Source organism: Rhinoraja longicauda, chromosome 5, assembly GCF_053455715.1.
Source record: "Rhinoraja longicauda isolate Sanriku21f chromosome 5, sRhiLon1.1, whole genome shotgun sequence".
NCBI lineage: Eukaryota > Metazoa > Chordata > Chondrichthyes > Rajiformes > Arhynchobatidae > Rhinoraja > Rhinoraja longicauda.
Window position 1 is genome coordinate 86,986,760 of NC_135957.1, and position 25,097 is coordinate 87,011,856.

General features: G+C 44.0%; 1 protein-coding gene across 4 annotated transcripts in view; it reads right to left on the reverse strand.

The window, feature by feature from the left end:
• Positions 1–3,636: 3,636 nt before the first annotated feature.
• Positions 3,637–25,097, reverse strand: part of LOC144593807 (sodium/calcium exchanger 1-like) — a 220,723-nt gene continuing 199,262 nt past the window's right edge. For all 4 annotated transcript variants that reach the window (XM_078399916.1, XM_078399917.1, XM_078399914.1 and 1 more), the window contains exons 6-7: positions 23,144–23,419; positions 3,637–4,665 (exon numbers count right to left, since the gene is read on the reverse strand). In XM_078399916.1, the coding sequence (XP_078256042.1) occupies positions 4,289–4,665; positions 23,144–23,419 (653 nt within the window). In that variant the 3' untranslated portion in view covers positions 3,637–4,288. The remainder of the gene's footprint in view (positions 4,666–23,143; positions 23,420–25,097) is intronic.

Here is a 25,097-nt window from a genome sequence, read left to right on the forward strand (position 1 = left end):
TTTAGTTGTTTAAGACTCCGTGTATTGCCTTCCTCATGAGGTTTTAACTAGAAAGGGAGAAAATTATTAGTCCCCATAAAACAGCCGAGCTGTTCTCCATGGAAACTGATTGAATTTGATGTTCTCCGCACTGATCTTTACACAGATGCCAGATGGGACAACCACTCATGGATAAATCCACGAGGTTAAAAAGAAGGTGATTCTCTGCAGAGAATTTTGCAATTTAGCCCAGATTATATTTAACAATCATTCTGAAAGTGTGGGACGGACCAGGCAGCGTACGCTGATGTCAAGGCAATAAATATCGAGGACATCAATAAAAGCACCGCACTCTGGTCAGAAACTGTGCCCTTGAGAATCGAGTGGTTCGGCTGCCCAAAAGGCAATACCTTTATCTAACCTTCGGTTATACAAGGAGATTTTAAATCACTTGTCGCTGTGTGTTAGGTTCAAACTATTAAAAAAAGTGATGATGAGCATGAAATTAGTTTTCTTGCCAAATCTACATCTGCCATCTTGGATCATGGCACCTGCCAAGTCAGACAATCACACCGGGATCAATTGCTACACTCACAGTAACCAAACGCAATGATTAAATCCTTACTTTGCAGTTGGCTGAAAGTTCAACACTTGACATTCCGGAGAAGTAAATAAAGTTAAGCCAAATAATAAACGGAAATAATTCTGTGTGCCTGTGAGACCACATTACCAAATCCCTGCTTGAAATGTACTTCCACTAACCAATTAATTTCTATAAATAATCCCAGTGACAATGTACGTTCTTGTGCTGACATCGTGTAGTATGGAGATAAGGTGATTGGCAGGGAGTTATCTGCAGAGCTCCTTGTTGGTCAGACATCTAACCTCAACTGCGTGGCCGAGAGGTCTTGGTCCTCCAAAATATTCCAAATGGAATTTAAACTGGGTTGTATCACAATACTCCATGCAATCAAAGGTAGACACAAAATGCTGGAGTAACTCAGAGGGTCAGGCAACAAGCATCTTAGGAGAGAAGGAATGGGTGAAGTTTCGGGTCGAGACCCTTCTTCAGACTGATGTCAGGAGAGGGGGCGGGTTCCCACACACTCGCCTGACATCAGTCTGAAGAAGGGTCTCGACCCGAAACGTCACCCATTCCTTCTCTCCTGAGATGCTGCCTGACCCGAAGGTAGACACAAAATGCTGGAGTCACTCAGCGGGTCAGGCAGCAACTCGGGAGAGAAGGAATGGGTGACGTTTCGGGTCGAGACCCTCGACACGAAACGTCACCTATCCCTTCTCTCCCGAGATGCTGCCTGACCCGCTGAGTTACTCCAGCATTTTGTGGCTACTTTTGATTTAAACCAGCATCTGCAGTTCTTTCCCACACATGGCTGCCTGACCCGCTGAGTTACTCCAGCATTTTGTGCCTGCCTTCGATTTAAACCAGCATCTGCAGTTTTTTTTTCCTACTCCACACAATCTCTTCCCCCAGTGAGAAAGGGAAGAGTCGGGAGTGCTTCCTCCCCCAGCATGCATCTTCTTGGGCTCCACCCGGTTAAACAAACACCATTGATGGAGGACTCGTTGGCAAGTCCCACTGAAGGATTTGGTAGCTTCCAGTAATCTCATTAAAAGGTGTCCATCCTTCACGCTGTGCCTGAATTAACAAAAACCTCAACCATAGCTTCAGCAAATGTAGTTGCAAAGGACAGCAACAACGGATGCAGGTATTTTTCTGAAAACATCACGTAGTCAGGCTAATTATTTTGCACCACCACAGCTTGACATTCACTCCGAGCCAACGAGACGCCTTTTCGTGATGTCACGGTTACTAAAAGTTCTCTTCAATTCAGACAACAAATCAAAAGAGATTTAGACTGGGTAAATGTTCAGTAACAGACTAAAATTACGGGTGTTGTCAGTAATAGTGTCTTTAAATACAAAAGAGCGGCCGACTGGAATGTAAAGAACAGGAACATACTGTCAATTAAATAAATAGTTCCCCCGCAAGACTTAATTTTCAAAACACAACTATTCACTTCCTGCACTGCACAGAAATAAACATTTTATACTGTTCGCAAAACCAATCAGCCGCAAAATATTTTAAGCGGATTTGTATAGCTTGTAATCTTCAACAGTGTATTGTGACACATCCTGGAGGGTAGGATCAGAAGAGTTATCTTGAGTGACATTGCCTTGTGCATTAATACTGATGATCGAGGCCACTGGTCTACAGTTTCACTAAAAAATGGATGGAGCCGTGGAACGCGATCTCTGGGACTTGTTCAGCTGTCTCAAGTCAGCAACCTGATTTGGTTTTCATTTAAACCTAGGGTCACCAGCTGGCTTAAGTGACTTGTACTGCAGACAAACTTGAATGGCAAAACAATGACAACTCCATTCATCTTTCACCAGCACCTAAAGTGGACTTGACGCGGCCTGTCCCAAACCCCAGACACAAAACTAATCCGCTGAGGTCCCACAGCTTGGTGATATGTGCAAACCGGTCATTTTTACCCAACGCATTTGACATTTTTAAAAATGCATGGAAAAATGAGCAGCTCTGTTACAATCTCTTCTACCAAACTAGTTTCTCGTATTTTGCTCCATAATTAACGCCAAGGGAAGGATTACTGATCTGAGGGAAGGCAAAAACACAGCACCAACTAGTCTTCCATGATGTTTATGTTCGCATTACATACGTGTAGTGTAATCCCTGGTCGGGTTTTCTCTGTGATAAGATGATTCCAACATACTGCAGGTCAGGTCTCGAACCTGGCTCCCAACGAGTCCAAACTGGCCCCAAATGCAAACCTTTGTATTTCTAGTATTATCAAAGCATTGAGCAAACTAAACACTGAAGGAAAACACTTATTGCACGTAACTCTTCATTAATCCAACCACTCGTCTCTTTGTTATGAACACCACTCGGGGCTCACAACAAGTTTTTTTTGCTTCAATAAATTCTCTCAGTTCAATCTTACAGATACTATTGATTCTAAACGCAGCATCTGCAATTTTTCAATCAGGAGCTCCACTGGAGTTGCTTATTTGTGAAACCGAAAGTCACACGATGTGTCAAGGATCAAACCTATCTTCGAACCGAGGTTCTGATTCAAGATTATGAATTGGCATATGATGGTTCGGACTGCAAGAATGCACGGTATTGAAAATGACCCCAAAAGCTGGCAAAGGCAATGAGCTGTTGATTGCCACCACAATACCCTTGATGTCTACTTCATGTATTTTAACATAAACAATTGCGGTCTCTCTCTCTCTCTCTCTCTCTCTCTGTGCTTGCGTTAATTTACATGCACCATCCCAATTATACTGTCTGATTGATTTATTGTGCCACAACACTGATAGCAACAAAAGCAACCAGTCAACAGAAATAACTGTGCTGACATTCTGAAACAAAACTAAAATAAGTGACCCTGAATAGATTTAATAACATATCATTCAACCTCTAAGTTTAACAACAAAAAAAGTTTGTATTTATAGATCAAGTATGTCTTTGTGAAGACAGTACCACTTATTCTGTAAACGTGGCAAATTTCAGATAAAAGCTACAGTTCCCCCCCCACCACCACCTCACCCTCACCCTATGCAAACAATCTGGTAATAAACTGTAGGCAGTAGATCTTGAGATTGGTAATGTTATTTATATTACATACAGGACAAATGCCTTAACCATGCACAGCATTACAGTATCACATTTAACATTATTGTACAAAAATAACAAGGACACGGTGTATGGTAAATGTCTAGCAGTTACACATATTCTGTGCATTTTTTTTTCTTTAAACTAAGGAACCCAAATTAAATTAAACCAAAAAACTCCAATTGTTGACAACACTGGACTTTAATTAGGAGTCGTTTGTCAGCACACAGTATGTTAGATGAAATGAAGACACGCAGAACCAAAAACAAAAATCAATTAGTGGGCCAGTCATTTTTTTTTTTAACCTGTGTTAAACAACTTGATCTCAAACAGTTACATAAGTACAGAGGCATCATTCCATGAATAGATGAGGGCATGCTACTGGGGGAGTACAAAGTGCCATAAATATTACTTTAGGCTCTTTTATTCTCAATAAAAAATATTTTACCATTTGGTATATCTACTCTGCACAGCAGCAGACCAAGCCCTACATTCATCGCCTTTACTGTTAATGATGCCCCTGCAGATGGAACAACCAGATCCACTTCAACCCTGCAAAAAGAATGCTCTCAGAAGTTAGCATTCCATCATCAGGCAAGTGAAACACTACATTTTGTTCGCGTTCTGTTGTTTTTTTTTGTTTTGTTAGAAGCCCTTTATATAGCAATAGGCCTCCAGAGATGAGAGACAGATGTACAACAACCAAAGCAGAGAGAAGATTGCTGTGGTTACAAGCTTGGCAGTCCGTGGTCCACCCAACTCACCACCAATCTCTGGCTTCCTTCGGTACAGCAATATACCATAGTTTATGAAAGCAAATATAGTGTAGAGAGTGACCGAGAAGGCAAGGTTTCCAGGCTGCACCTCAAAATCCTTTCCCTGAGCATTCCAATAGATTGCTGCAACTGTCCATGCCACTCCTATTCCTAAGAAAATATTCACTGCATTGCTTCCTGTCACATTACCAATAGAAGCATCAGCATACTGGTCTTGAATGGCAGCTACTTTACTGGCAAAGGTATCTGCAAAAGAGAAAAACAAAATGCACTCTTTAGTATTTGCATTATCCACTCAAATAATAGCATTTTCGGTAGATTCACACATATTGAAAGATTAGTTGAATGAATAAAGTTTATTGGCCAAGTATGTGCAGATACAAGGAATGTGCCTTGGTGCTCTGCTCACAAATGACAACACAAACACACAGTTGACAATTAAGAATAAAGCATAACACATCAAAACAGTAAGGATACAACATTACGGTCTCAACATGTGGGTGAAAATAAACCAGAGCAAAAAAGAGACTACAGACTTTGGTTATTGAGTAGAACTATCACTCGTGGAAAAAAAGCTGTTTTTATGTCTGGCTGTGGCTGCTTCGACAGTCTGGAGTCGCCTTCCAGAGGGAAGTGCTTCAAAGAGTTTGTGGCCAGGGTGAGAGGGGTCAGAGATGATCTTGCCCGCTCACTTCCTGGTCATATTTTGATCATATGATGGCATTACCACCAAATTCTAGCTTGCTGATCCAACAGTATTTTTGTGGACAAACACAATAAGAAATAGTTACTTCATGCAAAGGTCAGAATAGCAATGACCACAAAGGGTTTATGAAAACTATTTTGTCAAGTTAATCATTGTCATATGTACCAAGGTAGAGTGAAAAGCTTTTTTGTTGCGCGCTATCCAGTCAGTGGAGACTATACACGATTACAATCAAGCCATCAACAGTGTACAGATACATGAAAACAGGAATAACATGTAGTACAGGATAAAGTCCAGTAGGTTAAAGATAGTCCATGGATCCCCAGTGAGGTAGGTGGTAGGTCAGGACAGTTCTCTCGCTGATAAGATGGTTCAGTTTCCTGATAACACCTGGGAAGAAACTGCCCCCCAAATCTGGAGGAGCTCATTTTCACACTTCTATACCTCTTGCCTGATGGGAGAGGGGAGAAGAGGGAGTGGCCAGGGTGAGACTGGACCTCGATTCCTTGATTACCGAGGCAGCCTGTAGATGGAGTCATTGTGTTCATATCTATATATTTTGTTTGGGTCAGTTGTGCTTTCTGGTAGTTGTAACACCTTTCAGTTTAAAGCAAGATTGTACCAATTATACTTCCACAAAATAGAAACATAGAAAACAGGTGCAGGAGGCCATTTGGCCCTTCGAGCCAGCATCGCCATTCATTGTGATCATGGCTGATCATCCAGAATCAGTAACCAGTGCCAGCCTTCTCCCCAAATCCCTTGATTCCACTAGCCCCTGCAGACAAACTTTACACCAATGGGTTTGCCACATTACAGAAGGAAGTGGAGGTTTTGGAGATGGTGCCGAAGGTTTATCAGAATGTTGTCAAGATTAGAGGGTATTAGCTACAGGGAGAGGTTGGACAGACTTGGAGACACAAACTTAAAGGAACTGCAGATGCTGGAATCTTGAGCAAAAAAGTGGAGGACCAGCAGTTCAGGGAGCATCTGTGGAGAACATGGACAGGTGATGTTTTGGGTGGGAACAAGTCTGAAGAACTGTCCCGACAAACATGGATTGTTTTCTCTAGAGTGCTAGAAGTTGAAGGGAGACCTAATAAAAGTGTATAAAATTATGAGAGTTATACACCGATCAGCCAAATGACCTGATGAGCCAAAACATTACGACCACCTGCCCAATATGCTGTTGGTCCTCCTTGTGCAGCCCCATACGCAGCAGGGTGCGATGCACTGTGTATTGTGACACATTCCTCCCGTGACCACCATTAACATTTTCTGTGACTTGTGCCACAGTCGACCTTCTGTCGGTTCGGACCAGACGGGATAGCCTTCGTTGCCCTCGCGCATCGATGAGCCTTGGGCACCCAACACCCTGTCTGTCGCCGGTTTGTGGTTTGTCCCTCCTCGGACCACTGTCGGTAGGTACTCACCACTGCTGACCGGGAGCACCCCACAAGCCTTGCCGTTTCAGAGATGCTCTGACCCAGTCGTCTGGCCATAACAATTTGGCCCTTGTCAAAGTCGCTCAGGTCTTTACTCCTGCCCATTTCTCCTGCATCCAACACATCAACTTCAAGAAGTGACTGTTCACTTGCTGCCTAATATATCCCACCCCTTGACAGGTGCCATTGTAACAAGATAATCAATATTGTTCACTTCGCCTGTCAGTGGTCATAATGTTTTGGCTGATCGGTGTAGATAGGTTAGACAGTCAGAACCTTTTTCCCAGGCTGGAAATGCCAATGACTACAGGGCATAGCATTAAGGAGAGGGGATAAAGTTTAAAGGAGAGATGCAGAATGATTTTCTTTTTAAACACAGGTGGTGTGTTGCTGGAACATGCTGCCAGGGAGATGGTGGTGGCAGATTCAATTGTGGCATTTAAAATACTTTTAAATATGGATAAACAGGGCAATGTGGGATATAGACCACGTACATTGTCTTTCTGCTGACTGGATAGCTCGCAACTAAAGCTTTTCACTGCACCTCAGCACATGAGACAATAAACTAAACTGTGTGTAACTGTGCAGGCAGAGGAGGTAGTATAACAATGTGGGCCGAAGGGCCTGTTCTTAAATAGAAACATAGACAATAGGTGCAGGAGGAGGCCATTTGGCCCTTTGAGCCAGCACCGCCATTCATTGTGATCATGGCTGATCATCCGCAATCAGTAATCAGTGTTCTTGTGCTGTAATGTAATATGTTCTAGCTCCAAATAGAGAACATGAGAAATAGAAGGGACAACTCCATGAGGTGAGCTTATATGAGATTGAAAAGAACAAAATTACCAGCGAATTCACGATGAAAAATTGAGATTCAAACGAGAAGATGCATTAAAATAAAATCATACTCAGTTTATAATTTTGCAATATGGGCACCACAATTTTTACCTCTTAGTCTTCTTTGATCACAGTATTACGTTATTAATTCCATGAGAGACATGCAATATACACTGAGGCATGGTTCTCAAAATCCCCATGCATTATACATTGAATTTCTAATCAGACACAAGGATATTCATTTAGCAGATTGCATGATTACATAACGAGATAAATGACAGACTACTCAGTTTTGTACGTTGACTGAAGGAGAAATGCCTATCGGGGCCTGATTCTCCAACAGGCACAGTTGGAACTTTAATACCCACTCAAGCTTGGACAGCAGATAGATAGACCTCAGTTCAAAATCACTCTGAGCGTTAATATATTCCACACCAGCGCATTATGCTGTCATGTGCATTAATAAATTGAACCATTAAATTGCCAAGGCTATTTCAACAACATTCCTAAACATTCATCACTAAGGCATCAAAGGAAGAAAGCTGTAGGTATCCCTTGCAATACACTGCCCTTGATATATTACTGTTGGCCCTTCATCCTCTCTGGTCTAAATCTGGGAACAGGTACGACCATAACATTTAAGAGACATTTGGACAGGTACATGGATAGGATAGGTTTAGAGGGATGTGGACTAAGTGTGGGCAGGTGGGCCTAGTGTAGATGGGGCATGTTAGTCGGGTGGCTCGGTTGGGCTGAAGTGCCCGTTTCTACGCTGTATGATTCTATGACCTCTTGCCTAATGTCACAGAGTACCTGTCAAGACCATACAACATAGGAATAAAATTAGGCCATTCGACCTATCAAGAATACTCCGCTATATAATCATGGCTGATCTATTTTTCCCTCTCAACTCCATTCTCCTGCCTTCTCCCTGTAACCTTTGTCGGCCTTACCAATCAAGAATCTATTATTCTCCACTTTATGAATACCTAATGACTTGGCCTCCACAGCCATCTGTGGCAATGAATCCCATAAATTTACCATCCTCCCAGCATGCACAGAAGGGAGAGGATGTTGACAGATTGGTGCACCATCGAGGCTAACCCTGACCTTCCCATCCATGCTGACTTGAACAATCTGCCCAACATGCGCCTGAAGTCCCGCAAACCCTTCTGGTCTTCAGTCAAATCCCTAGACGAAGGGATTAAAAGTACCATTAGCAAATTTGCAGATGATACTAAGTTGGGGGGTAGTGTGAATTGTGAGGAAGATGCAATAAGGCTGCAGGGTGACTTGGACAGGTTGTGTGAGTGGGCGGATACATGGCAGATGCAGTTTAATGTAGATAAGTGTGAGGTTATTCACTTTGGAAGTAAGAATAGAAAGGCAGATTATTATCTGAATGGTGTCAAGTTAGGAGGAGGGGGAGTTCAACGAGATCTGGGTGTCCTAGTGCATCAGTCAATGAAAGGAAGCATGCAGGTTCAGCAGGCAGTGAAGAAAGCCAATGGAATGTTGGCCTTCGTAACAAGAGGAGTTGAGTATAGGAGCAAAGAGGTCCTTCTACAGTTGTACCGGGCCCTGGTGAGACCGCACCTGGAGTACTGTGTGCAGTTTTGGTCTCCAAATTTGAGGAAGGATGTTCTTGCTATGGAGGGCGTGCAGCGTAGGTTCACTAGGTTAATTCCCGGAATGGCGGGACTGTCGTATGTTGAAAGGCTGGAGCGATTGGGCTTGTATACACTGGAATTTAGAAGGATGAGGGGGGATCTTATTGAAACATATAAGATAATTAGGGGATTGGACACATTAGAGGCAGATAACATGTTCCCAATGTTGGGGGAGTCCAGAACAAGGGGCCACAGTTTGAGAATAAGGGGTAGGCCATTTAGAACGGAGATGAGGAAGAACTTTTTCAGTCAGAGAGTGGTGAAGGTGTGGAATTCTCTGCCTCAGAGGGCAGTGGAGGCCAGTTCGTTGGATGCTTTCAAGAGAGAGCTGGATAGAGCTCTTAAGGATAGCGGAGTGAGGGGGTATGGGGAGAAGGCAGGAACGGGGTACTGATTGAGAGTGATCAGCCATGATCGCATTGAATGGCGGTGCTGGCTCGAAGGGCTGAATGGCCTACTCCTGCACCTATTGTCTATTGTCTATTGTCTAGAAGACTTTGACCCCAAGACTGAGTGGCGCAGAGCCTGGAAAGATGCCAACACCAACAACGGAGAGGTGATCACAGACCCCACAGTGAAACCACCGGGATTTGACCAACTTCGCGAGCAATGGCTAACCCTGAACAGGATCCCCACTCTCCATGCAAGAACAGCCCGTCACCTGCACAAGTGGGGGATGACAGACAGACAGCCCTGCTTGTGACTGCAGATATCCAGACCAGACCATCCCACACATCGTGAATGACCGCTCACTGAGGCTTTTCCCTGGTGGCATCAAGGCCATCTACCCAGCACCTGATGCTGCCCTGGCCTGGATGTCCACCCTTGACATACAACTTTAGGCTGTGCACGCCACACGCAAGAAGAGGAAGACCATCCTCTGCTAAATAAATTCTTCATCACCATTCTAAGACAACTGGAGTTCAAGGTCATGGCTAAATGCAGCTTTTTCAAAGGGATGCCTATTGAGTCTACACATAAACATGACTCCTGATAAATCCACCACTGTATATTGGCACAAGGATGATCAACTGGGGGACCAAAACAGTTCATATTAGTTCAAAGATAGACACAAAATGCTGGAGTAACTCAGCAGGACAGGCAGCATCTCGGGAAAGAAGGAATGGTGACGGTTCAGGTCGAGACCCTCCTTCAGACTGATCCAGTCAGGCAGATGTTTCCTGTCCCGCTGAGTTACTCCAGCAATTTGTGTCCATCTTCGGTTTAAACCAGCATCTGCTGTTCCTTCCCACACTCTCCATATTAGTTTAATATTGATTTCGCATCAAGCCATCCGTTAAACTGCAGTAGTGAAAGGCACAAGTACAGCAGAAGAAACTGGAATACAAGAGCCTAGTGGACTTTACTTAATGTCTTTAATGTGGTAAAATGAGCCAGAGCATTTCACATGTAAACAAAACCTGACTGCACCTTGAAGGAGATAGTAGGAACATAACACAACATTTTCCCAAAGACCAAACCTGCATCTCAGAGGAGAGAAGTGGAAAAGTATGAAGATTGCAAATTTGGGGTCCTTGGCCGCTCAATGCACGAGCCAACACACAGTGGAGTGAAGGATTATCACAAATTAAACACCTTTTCTCATGATGTTGGGGGATGGATGGGGGTTCAATTACCTTGGCAGCAGCAAGATCAACAAAAGAAAAGGAGTGGATGTGGAAGGCAAACAATTAGAGTTCAGATGCCAAAGGTTGGAAAATAGATGAAGGGTAATCAGACTGTGGTCAATGGCATTAAACGAATTGCCATGGTAGGAAGGAACTGCAGATGGTGGTTTAAACCAAAGATAGACACAAAGTGCTGGAGTAACTCAGCGGGACAGGCAGCATCTCGAAAGAAGGAACGGGTGACGTTTCAGGTCGAGGTTAATTGCTGGAAGTTTGATGAACAGGGGTCATGAACTGAAGGCAATGAGACTGTATGTTAGCTATGACAGGTAAGGGTGGAGTTCCACAGCCAAACAGCCATAATATGGAGGTCACATGAAATGTAGCTTAAAGATTGGCAGTTTGGATGAATAAATCCCTTGGTTACGCAAGAAACTGCAATGCTAGAATCTTGCGCAGAACACACAAAGTGCTGGAGTAATTCAGGGGGTGCATGGATAGGAAACTTTATGGAAGGGTCCCGATTAGAAACGTCACCTATCCATGTTCTCCACAGATGATGCCTGACCCGCTGAGTTACTCCAGCACTCTGTGAAACGTCACCTATCCATGTTCTCCACAGATGCTGCCCGACCCGCTGAGTTACTCCAGCACTCTGAATATTTTGTTTTCAGTTGACAGGAGCATTAAAAATGTATGGTAGTGGCACTAGTAGTACAAAATAAATCAACTGGAGCTACAAGAGAGCACTACACACAAGAGGAATGAATAGATGAAGCTACATGGATTAAACTAACACACAAAATGAAGCAATTACCCTGCTGGAAGTACACTACAGATATCCAAATAGACTGAAGACAAGAGCAAATTTACAATATGCGCAAAAGCACGACAAAAATGCTTCAATTATCCTCTTATCTATTGGCACAGTTGGTGTGAAAGGAACAGAGAATGAGAGTCAATATGTAATGTTCAATCAAGATAATGGTGGAGGCAGGTAGAAAATATATAAAATGAATAGCTTTTGTGGAGGTGATCATAATGCAGTTAGATTTAAGAGTTATGGAAAAGGAATACAAAATAAGGTAATCTTCTCCAATAATTTCCCATTGCAAGGTTCACGGTCGTATAATTTGCACGATCGTCCCTCGAAACCAGACGCCAGATGCTCAGATGGACGACCCTTCACAAGATCATCAACATGGACATCGACCTCGACGCTGACATACGTCAAAGTGAAAACAAAAAGATCCAGAAGAAGCCGCAACAAGCAACTTGTAGTTCAACAACACACATCTACTCCCGACATCCAGTCTTTTTTCTCTGGAATGCCCTCCCACAATCCTCTGTTGACATGCCCACCTACGCAACCTTCAAGACCCCCACCCGAGCCCACAGATGGCACAGTCCCCACTAGACCAGACCCACTCTCGCCAACTTCCAGTGCAGTCCCTGGTGCTTCAGAGGTGATGACCACAAGATACAAGATCCCAATTGCCCTTCTTGGTCATTCTCCAGTCTTCTGGGAGCATGCGGAGGCTAAAGGGATACAAAGATCTGTAAAAACCACATTAATATCCCCCCCTCCCCATGCCTCCCTCAATATCTGATTGATCTCGGTAGATATCTCTTTGCAAATGCTCAGAGAACAAGGCAGCTAGAAGGCAGTTAGCGTATTACCGAATGCACTGAACGTAATGGCACAGTAGTACAGTTGCTGCCTTACAGCGCCGGAGACCCAGGTTTAATCCTGACTACGGGTGCTGTTTGTACTGAACTTGTACGTTCTCCCTGTGACCATGCGAGTTTCATCTGGTTTCCTCCCACACTCCAAAGACGTACAGGTTTTTAGATGAATTGGCCTCTAAAATTGTAAATTGTCCTTAGTTTGTAGGATAGTGTTAGTGCAGAGGGCGATGGCTGGTCGGCACACTTGGTGTGCTGGAGGGCCTGTTTCCGTGCTATATCTTCAAAGTCCAAAGATGAAATGCAACAGGTAGGTGAAACTGATAGAAAAAGACAAATATGTCATTCGTCCGGGGCCAGGAGATACTGTTTTCTTTAGAATAACTGAAGCTAGTTCTCAGGCACACTTGGAGAGCTAACTGTATCTGCACCCTTCAGAATGAAGATGTGCAGGTGTTTAAGCTGCCACAAGAGGTTGTCTGGGTGCACAAAACTAATGCTACTAATTTGCCTCACCAGTGGGAAACACTGCCAAATTTGGATTGCAAAATTTACCATCGACTTCTTAGTCGTATGCAAAAGTAAAAAAAGCCACCCAAATACTACTGACAAAAGCGATAAGACCAGTGCTGTCATGCTCCTGAAACACATTATTTAACCGTTATGAATCTTAATTCCAATTAGAATGAGAATCTACAAATGATACCTTTCACTTTCAACGGCAGAAAAATGCATCCGAATATAGCTTAAATAATTTTTCTTTCAAATGACTGGGCTGTTAATGAATGATTTATCTATAATTTGGAGATAACGATACATTTATTGTAAATTCCCTATTCTCTATCTATTAAATTTCAAAGTAAAATAAATCTGGAATAATTCAACTTGGGTTGTATTTAACATGCAGACTTAATTGTATATATTTCAATCTTAAAGGGGAAGTGCAACGAGACCTGGGTGTCTTTGTACACCAGTTACTGAAAGTAAGCGTGCAGGTACAGCAGGCAGTGAAGAAAGCTAATGGCATGTTGGCCTTCATAACGAGGAGATTTGAGCGTAGGAGTAAAGAGGTCCTTCTGTAGTTGTACAGGGCCCTGGTGAGACCACATCTGGAGTATTGTGTGCAGTTTTGGTCTCCTAATTCGAAGAAGGACGTCCTTGCTATTGAGGCAGTGCAGCGTAGGTTCACGAGGTTAATTCCCGGGATGGCGGGACTGTCGTATGAGGAAAGATTGGAAAGACTGGGCTTGTATTCACTGGAGTTTAGAAAGATGAGAGGCGATCTCACAGAGACATATAAAATTATGAAAGGACTGGACAAGCTAGATGCAGGAAAAATGTTCCCAATGTTGGGGAGAACCAGGGGCCACAGTCTAAGAATAAAGGGGAGGCCATTTAAAACTGAGGTGAGAAAAAACTTTTCACCCAGAGTAGTGAATTTGTGGAATTCTCTCCCACAGAGGGCAGTGGAGGCCAATTCACTGGATGAATTTAAAAGATAGTTAGATAGAGCTCTAGGGGCTAGTGGAATCAAGGGGTATGGGGAGAAGGCAGGCACGGGTTACTGATTGTGGATGATCAGCCATGATCACAATGAATGGCGGTGCTGGCTGGAAGGGCCAAATGGCCTCCTCCTGCCCCTATTGTCTATGTTTCTATGTTTATTCAATGAACATTAAAAGTTTGGGTTTTCCACTCTAAAAAGATGAACCAAACATTTTTAAAACTTTGATCATTCCACTATAAATCTATGTTATTAGAGTTATGGAGTCATACAGCGTGGAAGCAGGCCCTTCAGCCCTACATGCCCACACCGGCCAACGTCCACCTACACTAGCCCCACCTGCCTGCAGTTTGACAATAAAGTATCTGGGGCGGCACGGTAGCGCAGCGGTAGAGTTGCTGCTTTACAGCGAATACAGCGCCGGAGACTCAGGTTCGATCCTGACTACGGGTGCTGCACTGTAAGGAGTTTGTACGTTCTCCCCGTGATCTGCGTGGGTTTTCTCCGAGATATTCGGTTTCCTCCCACACTCCAAAGACGTACAGGTATGTAGGGTAATTGGCTGGGTAAATGTAAAAATTGTCCCTAGTGGGTGTAGGATAGTGTTAATGTACGGGGATCGCTGGGCGGCACGGACTTGGTGGGTCGAAAAGGCCTGTTTCCGGCTGTATATATATGATATGATATGATATGATATCTATTGACCACCTTCAGGATCTTCATATGTGCCTATCTAATGATTCCTCAGCTCACACAGATTCCCAGGTTACAGATTATATAAGCAGCAGTATCATTCTGGACCGGGCATGTGAATGTTGTCGACATCACCCAACGTGCCAGCAGTGCTTTTGTTCTGTCCACCTGCTCATCCCCAACAAGGGTCATAGATAGGGGTGCCAACTTCTTCACTCCCAAATAAGGGACAAAAGGTGACATCACCGCCCAACATGACCTCACCCAGCCAGCGGCCACGTGCTCCCGCTCCACTAATGGCGGCCGCCCGGGTCGGGAGGCAGGTTGCTACGCAACCTCCGTTAGGCGGCGCCTGGGTCTCTGGACCTAGACTGTCCGGAGCTAAAATGTCGGAAACCTAGAATGTCGGGACCTACAGAGTCCGGGCCCACAGCCCCCCCCCTGGACCTATTACGGGACAAGGGCGGTCCCGTACGGGACAAACCAATTTAGCCCAAAATACGGGATGTCCCGCCTAATACAGGATCTCAAGAGGTCTAAAGAAGAGTCTGGACCCGAAACGTCACCCATTCCTTCTCTCCCGAGATGCTGCCTGACCCCCTGAATTCACTCCAGCATTGTGTCTATCTTCGATTTAAACCAGCATCTGCAGTTCTTTCCCACACATCCTGAATCTTCATGTTTTTTTTCCACAGTAAAAACAGGAGAAAGATTAATTGAAGACCCCGCCCACCTTCTGCGGTCCAGACATGTTCACTTTGCTCCCTGAGCCCCAGCTACTAATTTCCTTAATATACTCAATCTCGGGATAACCTTCTTTGCCAAAGCCATTTCATGCCCCTTGTGGCCTTCCTGATTTCCATCTTAAGTGTTCTCCTCAATATTCCTCATATGGTCATAAGGACAGGAGTAGAATTAGGCCATTCGGCCCTCATTGCCTCTTCAGCCGTCAGTGGCAATGAATTCCACAGATTCACCGACTAAATAAATTCCTCCACATCTCATGTTCACAAGTGATAGGAACTGAATTAGGCCATTTGGCCCATCAAGTCTACTCTGCCATTCAATCATGGCTGATCTCTCTCTCTCCCTCCTAGCCCCATTCTCCTGCCTTCTCCCCATAACCCCTGATACCCGCACTATCAAGAGTCTGTCAATCTCTGCCTTAAATATATCCACTGATGGCCTGCACAGCCTTCTGTGACAATGAATTCCTCAAATTCACCACCTTCTGATAAAGAAAATCCTCCCCATCTCCTTTCTAAAGGTACGCTCTTTAATTCTGAGGCTGTGCCCTCTGGCCCTAGACTCTTCCACTAGTGGAAACATCCTCTCCACATCCACTCTATCCAGGCCTTTCACTATTCGATAATTCCAAGGACTTTAATTATCTCCTTTGGTTTGAAACTTTCCACAGTACTTGCCATAGTATTTTTAAGTCTCTGCCTTAAAAATATTCAGATTTGGCTTCCACAGCCTTCGGTGGCAAAGAATTCCACAGATTCACCACTCCTCCAGGGTAATACTTGATCCCAGCTGTCTTTACCAGACCTTCCTTCTGAACCAGAGGTTCACCATCCAGGGTTCCTTACCCCCGATACCCTTGCCCTTCACTCCAACAGGAACAAGAAGACCTTTAACTCTCAGTATTCACTTTTAAAAGCTTCCTACTCGCCCAGAAATCTCTCTACCCACAAACCACCTAAGTCAATCAATGTACGAGAACTGCAGATGTTGGTTTATTTAAAAAAAAGTGCTGGAGTAACCCAGCAGGTCAGGCAGCATATCTGGGGAACATGACCCTTCTTCACACAGAGTTTCTCTGGGCCTATCTCCCCAACCCTGGGATTACTCTTGCTTGTCCTCGGGAATCACTGGTGTTGTCACTTGCAAATTAAACACCATTACAGCAGCTGGAAGCTGGTGCTGTTGTGCTCATGTGTCCTTAAGTGCTGGCAGATGAGCTTTCAGGCGCGTGTGAAAGTGTTAGCTACAGCAAGACTTCAACTATGGAGCAGTACAGCAATACTAACTCTTGGTCCTCCAGTCTTTTTACTTCAGCATAGAATGTATAAAGCAACTAGCATCGATGGCCCTGATGTAGAGATTTCATAGGTTCACAGAACGGAGGAGCAGAATTAGGCCATTTGGCCCATCAAGTCCACTCTGCCATTTGATCATGGCTGACCTATATCTTTCACTCTCAACTCCATTCTCTTGCCTTCTCCCCATAACATTTGACACCTGTACTAATCAAGAATCTATCTATCTCTGCCTTAAAAATATCCTTTTACAAGGCCTCTCGACCCAATACGTCACCCATTCCTTCTGTCCAGAGATGCTGCCTGTCCTGCTGGGTTACTCCAGCATTTTGTGTCTATGCTAGTCCTGAACTTTGATTAACCGAGACGCCAATCACCCAGCCAGGCTCATTTCACCCATGGAAGCCCAGTGTGTTTCCTTCTCAGTTTGGACTATCACATACCATTTCCGGAAATCCTCTTGGTTACTACTGACAAATTCTGCCCTGTCTAAGCCATTTGCACTGTCCTAGTCAATATTGGGAAAGTTCAAGTCACCCACTATGACAACCATTTTGTTTTTACATCTTTCCTTCACCTGTCTACTCATCTACTCATCTATCTCTCACTGGCTGATGGGATGCCTATAGTGTGATCTCATTCGAGTGAAGGCACCTTTATTATTTGTAAGCTCGAACCATATCACCTCAGATGATGAGGCAGAGGGGTGATCTTATAGAGGTACATAAAATCACAAGGGGAATACATTGGGTGAAGGCACAGGATCATGTTTTCTGGGGTTGGGGAATCAAGGACGGAAGTTTAAAGTGAGAGGGGAAAGATTTAATAGGAATACAAGGGGCAACTTTCTCTCCCAGAGAGGATGGTGGGATTATGGAACAAACTGCCAGAGGAGTTAGGTACAATAACAACATTTAAAAAGACACTTGGACAGGAACATGGATAAAAAAGGTTTAGAGGATATGGGGCAAACGCATGCAAGTGCAGGTGGGACCAGCTCAGTTATAAACCTGGTTGTCATGGACAAATTGGGTAAAAGGTCCCATTTCAATGCTGTATAACTGGGACAGATGGAAGAAAGCAATAGTGACAGAGCAGATTATTTAAATAAGTTTAAACAATATGTTGAAAGACTGGAGCGACTAGGCTTGTATACACTGGAATTTAGAAGGATGAGAGGAGATCTTATCGAAACGTATAATATTATTAAGGGGTTGGACACGTTAGAGGCAGGAAACATGTTCCCAATGTCGGGGGAGTCCAGAACAAGGGGCCACAGTTTAAGAATAAGGGGTAGGCCATTTAGAACTGAGATGAGGAAAAACCTTTTCAGTCAGAGAGTTGTGAATCTGTGGAATTCTCTGCCTCAGAAGGCAGTGGAGGCCAATTCTCTGAATGCATTCAAGAGAGCTAGATAGAGCTCTTAAGGATAGCGGAGTCAGGGGGTATGGGGAGAAGGCAGGAACGGGGTACTGATTGAGAATGATCAGCCATGATCACATTGAATGGCGGTGCTGGCTCGAAGGGCCGAATGGCCTACTCTTGCACCTATTGTCTATTGTCTAAAAATGATGATTTGGGCTTTGTGGAAGGAGTGGAATCAGTAAGGCGTTCATGGCAGGATATGAAGAACATTGTTTCAACCATCGCAATATTTAGAAAGTGGAGGGTTCTGCACATCTTTACGAATGATGGAGAAAGCAGTGTATGTGTGGAGGGGAGTGTTGCAACCGGGAGGTGGAAGGTGCAACTGGGTGAATCTAGAGGAAATATCTAAAAGAGTGCACATGTGCAGAGTAGAATGATGCGGTTGGATCTGTGGGGACTACAGACCCGAGAGGCACAGGGTTGCATGTATATGGAACTAGTTACCAGAGGAAGTAGCTGAAGCAGGTATAACAACATTTAAAACACATTTAGACAGGTGCATGGATAAGAAAGGTTTAGCTGGAGTGGATCAGGCAGCATCTCTGGAGAATGTGAATTACTGACATTTCAGTGGTTTAGAGGCATTTGGGCCCAACACTGGACTAGCCTTAGATGGGCATCTTGCTAGGCACGAACGAATGGGGCCAAAGGGCCCATTTACGTGAGGTATGACTATGTGAAATGATCTTTGAAGATTTCAAATGTGCTACAGAATTAAATATGTGACTTGAAAAAGCCTCCCTGGTCCATCCATCAATCACACTAAGCGGATGGTAATCACTTTTTATTCCTTTCATACTTTCAACTGTTTTCTACCCTGGAGGATGTCTACAACACTTACCCACATCCTTTGATCTTACTGGAGATCCTGTCAATTCCATTATAATACAGGACAGGTACTCAGGGAAAATAAGCCCATATCATTGATGTTGCTTATTATCTAGCTTGTCATATCTTGTTTGGCTCAAACATGTTGACATTCGTCTTTCCAAAGAAAATAGATGAACAGGCTCATTGAGATGGAGCACTTGCCTACATCTTGTGACTCGAGTTCAGAACAAGGATGCAATTGATACCGTCTCTGGGATATCATGCTCTCCCCTATTCCCTCACAAATCATGTCACAATCTTCAGGCCTATTTTTAGCTACTACTGAATGAATGCAGAAAACCTTGTGGAAAATATTGGGACTCAAGAGACTGCAGATACTGTGATCTTGAGCAAAATGCTAGAGGAACTTAGCAGGTCAGGCATGAATGACCAGATGTCGTTTCTGGTTGGGACCCATCTTCAGACTGATCAGTCCTGGCTAACAGTATCTCCAGCACTTTATTTTGCTTGTGGGAAATATTACTAATCCTCTGGCAACTCATTCCATATGAATGAATAAATGAATGAATGAATGAATGAACAAACATGAAACAGATCCGGGATCATACTCTATCTCAATACATCCAACACAATCCCTCGACTGTCCAGGGACTCCGGCAGTCCTTTCAGGTGAGGCAGAGGTTCACTTGCACCTCCTCCAACCTCATCTACTGTATCCGTTGTTCAAGATGTGGACTCTTATACATTGGCGAGACCAGACACAGACTGGGCAATCGATTCGTGGAGCACCTTCGGTCAGCCCACCTGAACCTACCTGATCTCCCGGTTGCTGGACACTTTAATTCTCCTTCCCATTCCTCCACAGACATTTCTATCCTCGGTCTCCTCCATTGTCAGAGTGAGGCTAAACACAACTTGGAGGAACAGCATCTCATATTTTGCTTGGGCAGCTTACAGCCCAGTGGTATGAATATTGATTTCTCTCACTTCAGGTAGCCCCGGCATTCCCTCTCTCTCTCTATCCCTCCCTCACCCAAGTCACACCAGCTTCTCATTTTCACCCCACAAAAAGCTTACAATGGCCTGTTTCATTTATCATCGTCACTTTTTTGCATATCTTTCATTCATTGTTCTTTACCTCTCCACATCACCGTCTATATCTCTCGTTTCCCCTATCCCTAACCAGTCTGAAGGAGGGTCTCGACCCGAAACGTCACCCATTCCTTCTCTCCAGAGATGCTGCCTGTCCCGCTGAGTTACTCCAGCTTTTTGTGTCTATCTTCGGTTTAAACCAGCGTCTGCAGTTCCTTCTTACACATCCAACACAAAATTGGAGGTGCAGCACCAACAACAAATACATTGCCTTTTTTGACCTCAAGCCTTTGATTCCATCAGGAGGGACTGCGATACTTCCTAAAATCCTGCAGATAACAGACAATAGACAACAGGTGCAGGAGGAGGCCATTCGGCCCTTCGAGCCAGCACCGCCAATCAATGTGATCATGGCTGATCATTCTCAATCAGTACCCCGTTCCTTCCTTCTCCCCATACCCCCTGACTCCGCTATCCTTAAGAGCTCTATTTAGACTCCGCTATCCTCAAGAGCTCTATCCTTAAGAGATCCTTGACTATAGCTCCATTTTAAGCTATATTAACCAGTGAGTTTACAACAGAAGCAACCTTGAAGATTAGCAAAGGCTGAGGCTCATCCAACACTTTCAATCTTCCTTGCTACCATGTTGCATCTCACTGCCGTTTATCTTCTCAACAGTGCAGCTAATCGTCCAAACCAACAGGAAGCTGTTCAATAACTACAGACAAGAACCAAGGTTACCCAAGCCCGTGATGGAGCTCAGCATGCAGAAACGGCTGAGCTCCGAGCCACTGGTGAATCTTACAAGAGCATTCATTACAAGACATCTACACGATATGGATCCTCCACTAGTCTGTTCTTGCAGTACCATACTGCACAGAAATCAAAGGACACGGGGCAATCCTGCAAAACCTGTACAATATCAATATATCAGGAACAGTCACCTCAAATCAATCATCGCATTCACCACTGCCTTCGATGCTCCACAGTCTAACAAGAGGAGTTGAGTATAGGAGCAAAGAGGTCTTCTGCAGTTGTACAGGGCCCTAGTGAGACCGCACCTGGAGTACTGTGTGCAGTTTTGGTCTCCAAATTTGAGGAAGGATATTCTTGCTATTGAGGGCGTGCAGCGTAGGTTTACTAGGTTAATTCCCGGAATGGCGGGACTATCATATGTTGAAAGACTGGAGCGACTAGGCTTGTATATACTGGAATTTAGAAGGATGAGAGGGGATCTTATCGAAACGTATAAGATTATTAAGGGGTTGGACACGTTAGAGGCAGGAAACATGTTCCCAATGTTGGGGGAGTCCAGAACAAGGGGCCACAGTTTAAGAATAAGGGGTAGGTCATTTAGAACTGAGATGAGGAAAAACTTTTTCAGTCAGAGAGTTGTGAATCTGTGGAATTCTCTGCCTCAGAAGGCAGTGGAGGCCAAGTCTCTGAATGCATTCAAGAGAGAGTTAGATAGAGCTCTTAAGGATAGCGGAGTCAGGGGGTATGGGGAGAAGGCAGGAAAGGGGTACTGATTGAGAATGATCAGCCATGATCACATTGAATGGCGGTGCTGGCTCGAAGGACCGAATGGCCTCCTCTTGCACCTATTGTCCGTGTCTGTGTGTGTGAGTGGTGTTAATGTGTGGGGATTGCTGGTCAGCACGGACTCAGTGGACTGAAGAGCCTGTTTCCCTGCTCTATCTCTAAACTAAAGGGGTGATGCAACACCACAAAAACAAAAGAACTCCAGTCAACAGCATTAAATGCTTCAGCAGTATTAAGTGTTTCAAGTGTGAACGGATGAGGAAGCAAGGAACCATTTATCAGCACATTGCAGGCAACATCTCTGCAATTAATTGTATATAAAGTCAGCCATAAAGCTGTTGTTCTGGAAAGAAAAATAATTTTCTACTCATAGGTATCAAAGAACAGTCGAAGACAGACATGTTTGAAAATGTACGGTCCATCAGCCAACGTGAAACCAGGCCAGGGCAACCTCTCTCCTCAAAGAGCATTCTGATCGGGGGGGGGGGGGGGGGGGGGGGGGAATCCCACCTGGTGCATATTTCAAGAAATATCTTTTCATTTTGACTTTACAACATTGTAAGTTTAAGGTATGAGCATTCTTGCAATTTCAATCCTCAGTATTTAATTTTTCATTTACAATCATGTAGAGAAAGATAGGCAGCCAGAATCCACTTAACACAGCAAGAGTGACTCAAACACTACAGTTATCAAAAATGGGGAAGGGTTTTGACGAGGATGGTGCCAGGACTCGAGGGTGTGAGGTAAAGGGAGAGGTTGGACAGGCTAGGAGTTTATTCCTTGAGGGGTGAGCTTAGAGTAAACAGATCTCAAGGGACTAGACAGGGTAACAGCAGGGTAAACGCCCCATGTCGGGGAATCAAAAAGCCAGAGGGTTTGCTGGAGGGGAAAGATTTCATAGGAACCCAAGGGGGCTACTTTTCACAGAGGGTGGTTTGTACACTGAAAGCTGCCAGAGGCGTGAGAGCCAAGGCAGGTATTGAGCATTTAAAACACTTCGACAGGTACATGAATCGGAAAGGGTTAGAGGGGTATAGACAAAGTGCGAGCAAATGGGACTCGTTAAGTTGGGGCATCTGGGCTGGCATGGACGAGTTGGGCCGAAGGGCCTGTTTCCATGCGATGATAATGGAAAGCAAGTCCTCAGCTTGAAATTAGAATGTCATTCCTGTCGAAGTTAATTGTTACCGAGTAGTGTTCAAAGAAAAGAAAGGCAATAGAAGAGCACTTAATATGTAGGAAAAAAAACTGCAGATGCTGGTTAAAATCGAAGGGAGACGCTCAATGCTGGAGTAACTCAGCGGGTCAGGCAGCATCTCGGGAGAGAAGGAATGGGTGACGTTTCGGGTCGAGACTGAAAAAGATATCTACAAGTATTTGCGGCAGCAGGAGGTTGATCAGGCAGTAAGACCAAACTACCTGGCGGGACAGGGGATACCACGAGCCACGCACGCTATCTTAATAGACTGGCTCGTGCAGGTTCGAGTAAAGTCGAGACTTTCGGGTCTCGACCCGAAACGCCACCCATTCCTTCTCTCCCGAGATGCTGCCTGACCCGCTGAGTTACTCCAGCATTGTGTGTCTACCTTAGAAGGAGCAATGAATGTATTTTCGCTTACCTGGAACAGAGGTTCCCAGTGCTACAAACACCACCGCAGTTACTGAGTCCTTCAGTCCAATGGTGCAGCCAAAGTGTGAGGCCAAGTCACCAATAACAGCAGTTAGGAGGCCAATCATTATAATGGACACCACAAAGCAGGCCCAGCCATTCCAGTACTCCGTAGGAGGTACAATTGCAAAAATAACTTTCCAGAAGACAGTCAGAAAGTGCATTACGTAATCAAAGCACGAAGGAAGCTTCTCCTCGGCACATTCGTCGTCATCATCATCTTCCCCTGTAGGAAAGACCAGAGATCATTAAATAAAATGACTAACGGTCCCGTTAAAACCGTGTGCATGCTGGATCAGAGTATTAATGTTCACAAGGCATCATTCAAAGAATTATTTAAATTTAGACCTTTAGTTGAAAAGGGCAACAGCAGTGGTGATTATATCCCCCCCTCGTTATGTTATTTTCAATTACAATACATGAATGCTTCATAAAACATCCCGACATAAAATATAACATTTTTACCGCATTTACAACTGACAATTTCTTTGGATCAGTGACACGTGATGCATCCGGTCATGCCTAATTTACTGAGCATAATTTGGACAAAATCATTGTCCAAAGTACATGACCCCGACAAGGTTTACTAAATGAACAATTCACAAATGAGGAATTCACTACTGCATGTTAACGTATTTTGTTCTGTTAATTTAATCCTTTAGTTCAAACAGAACTAATACTTTAATGGGTTTGAGTGTAGAAAACTCAAAATTTTCATGGTTCAGTCAAAAAAAGTGCACTGAAGAACTACATGAACAGACAACTGCAGATTTTAGGTCATTAATTTGATTAGTAAAGATGTATTCAGTGTTTGGACAGGCACACAATAATCAGCTATTTAGTTGTCATGAGTTAGTGCATTCAAATTTTCACACATCAAATTTTACTTACAAGCTGCAACTCAAAGAGAGCCATTGTGTAGGAAGAAACTGCAAATGCTAGTTTAAACTATAGACACAAAAAGCTGGAGTTACTCAGCGGGTCAGACAGCGTCTCTGGAGAAAAGGAATATGTGACGTTTTGGGTCAAGACCTTTCTTAGCACCGAAGACTTCTGTGACCTGCCACTCCTTTTCTCCAGAGATGCTGTCTGACCCGCTGAGTTACTCCAGCTTTTTATATATATCTTCAAAGTGACCCAGTACTTTGAAGATATATATTGTCACTTAATAACTCTGCTTAATTCACTTAATAACTCCGCTTAATAATTCTGCTTACAAACAGAAACTCACTGGTTAGCTCGTTTTACAGGAAACTTCTGCAAAATGTTACATTGCGAATACAAGTCAAGAAACGGACAATAGTTTTTCCATGAAGTTAATTTGGTGGTCTTCATTCCTAATAACCAGATGTTAATCAGATTTCTTTCTAATACTTAAACCAAAGCAGGTAGATTCACATCTGAAAAATTGTTAATGCTTGACTGAAGCCTTCTTTGAAGTTTATCTTCCAATTCTGCATTCACTGTGTAGGAAGGAACTGCAGATGCTGGTTTAAACCAAAGATAGACACAAAATGCTGGAGTAACTCAGCGGGACAGGCAGCATCTCTGGAGAGAAGGAATGGGTGATGCTGCCTGACCCGCTGAGTTACTCCAGCATTTTTTGTCTATCTGCATTCATTGTTACATTTAAAGAGCTCACATTTCCAAAGGTTGACGCCAATAACTAAAAAGGACGTTAACGTTTTTTTCCCCACAGGCTTTAAATTAGTTTTGCAGCAGAACCAGAGTCAGAATCCCGTGATAACTTTTAGATCAAGTGAATAAAACAAAGGCATTGTAGATGAGCAAGGGGGAAAAGGGCAAAGTAATGGATTCAGGTTGGTAATCCCAGAGAACACCGACAGACCTAACAGCTTTCTGGAATCCATTTTGGCCTAGGGTGGAGATGTCAAATGTTAGTG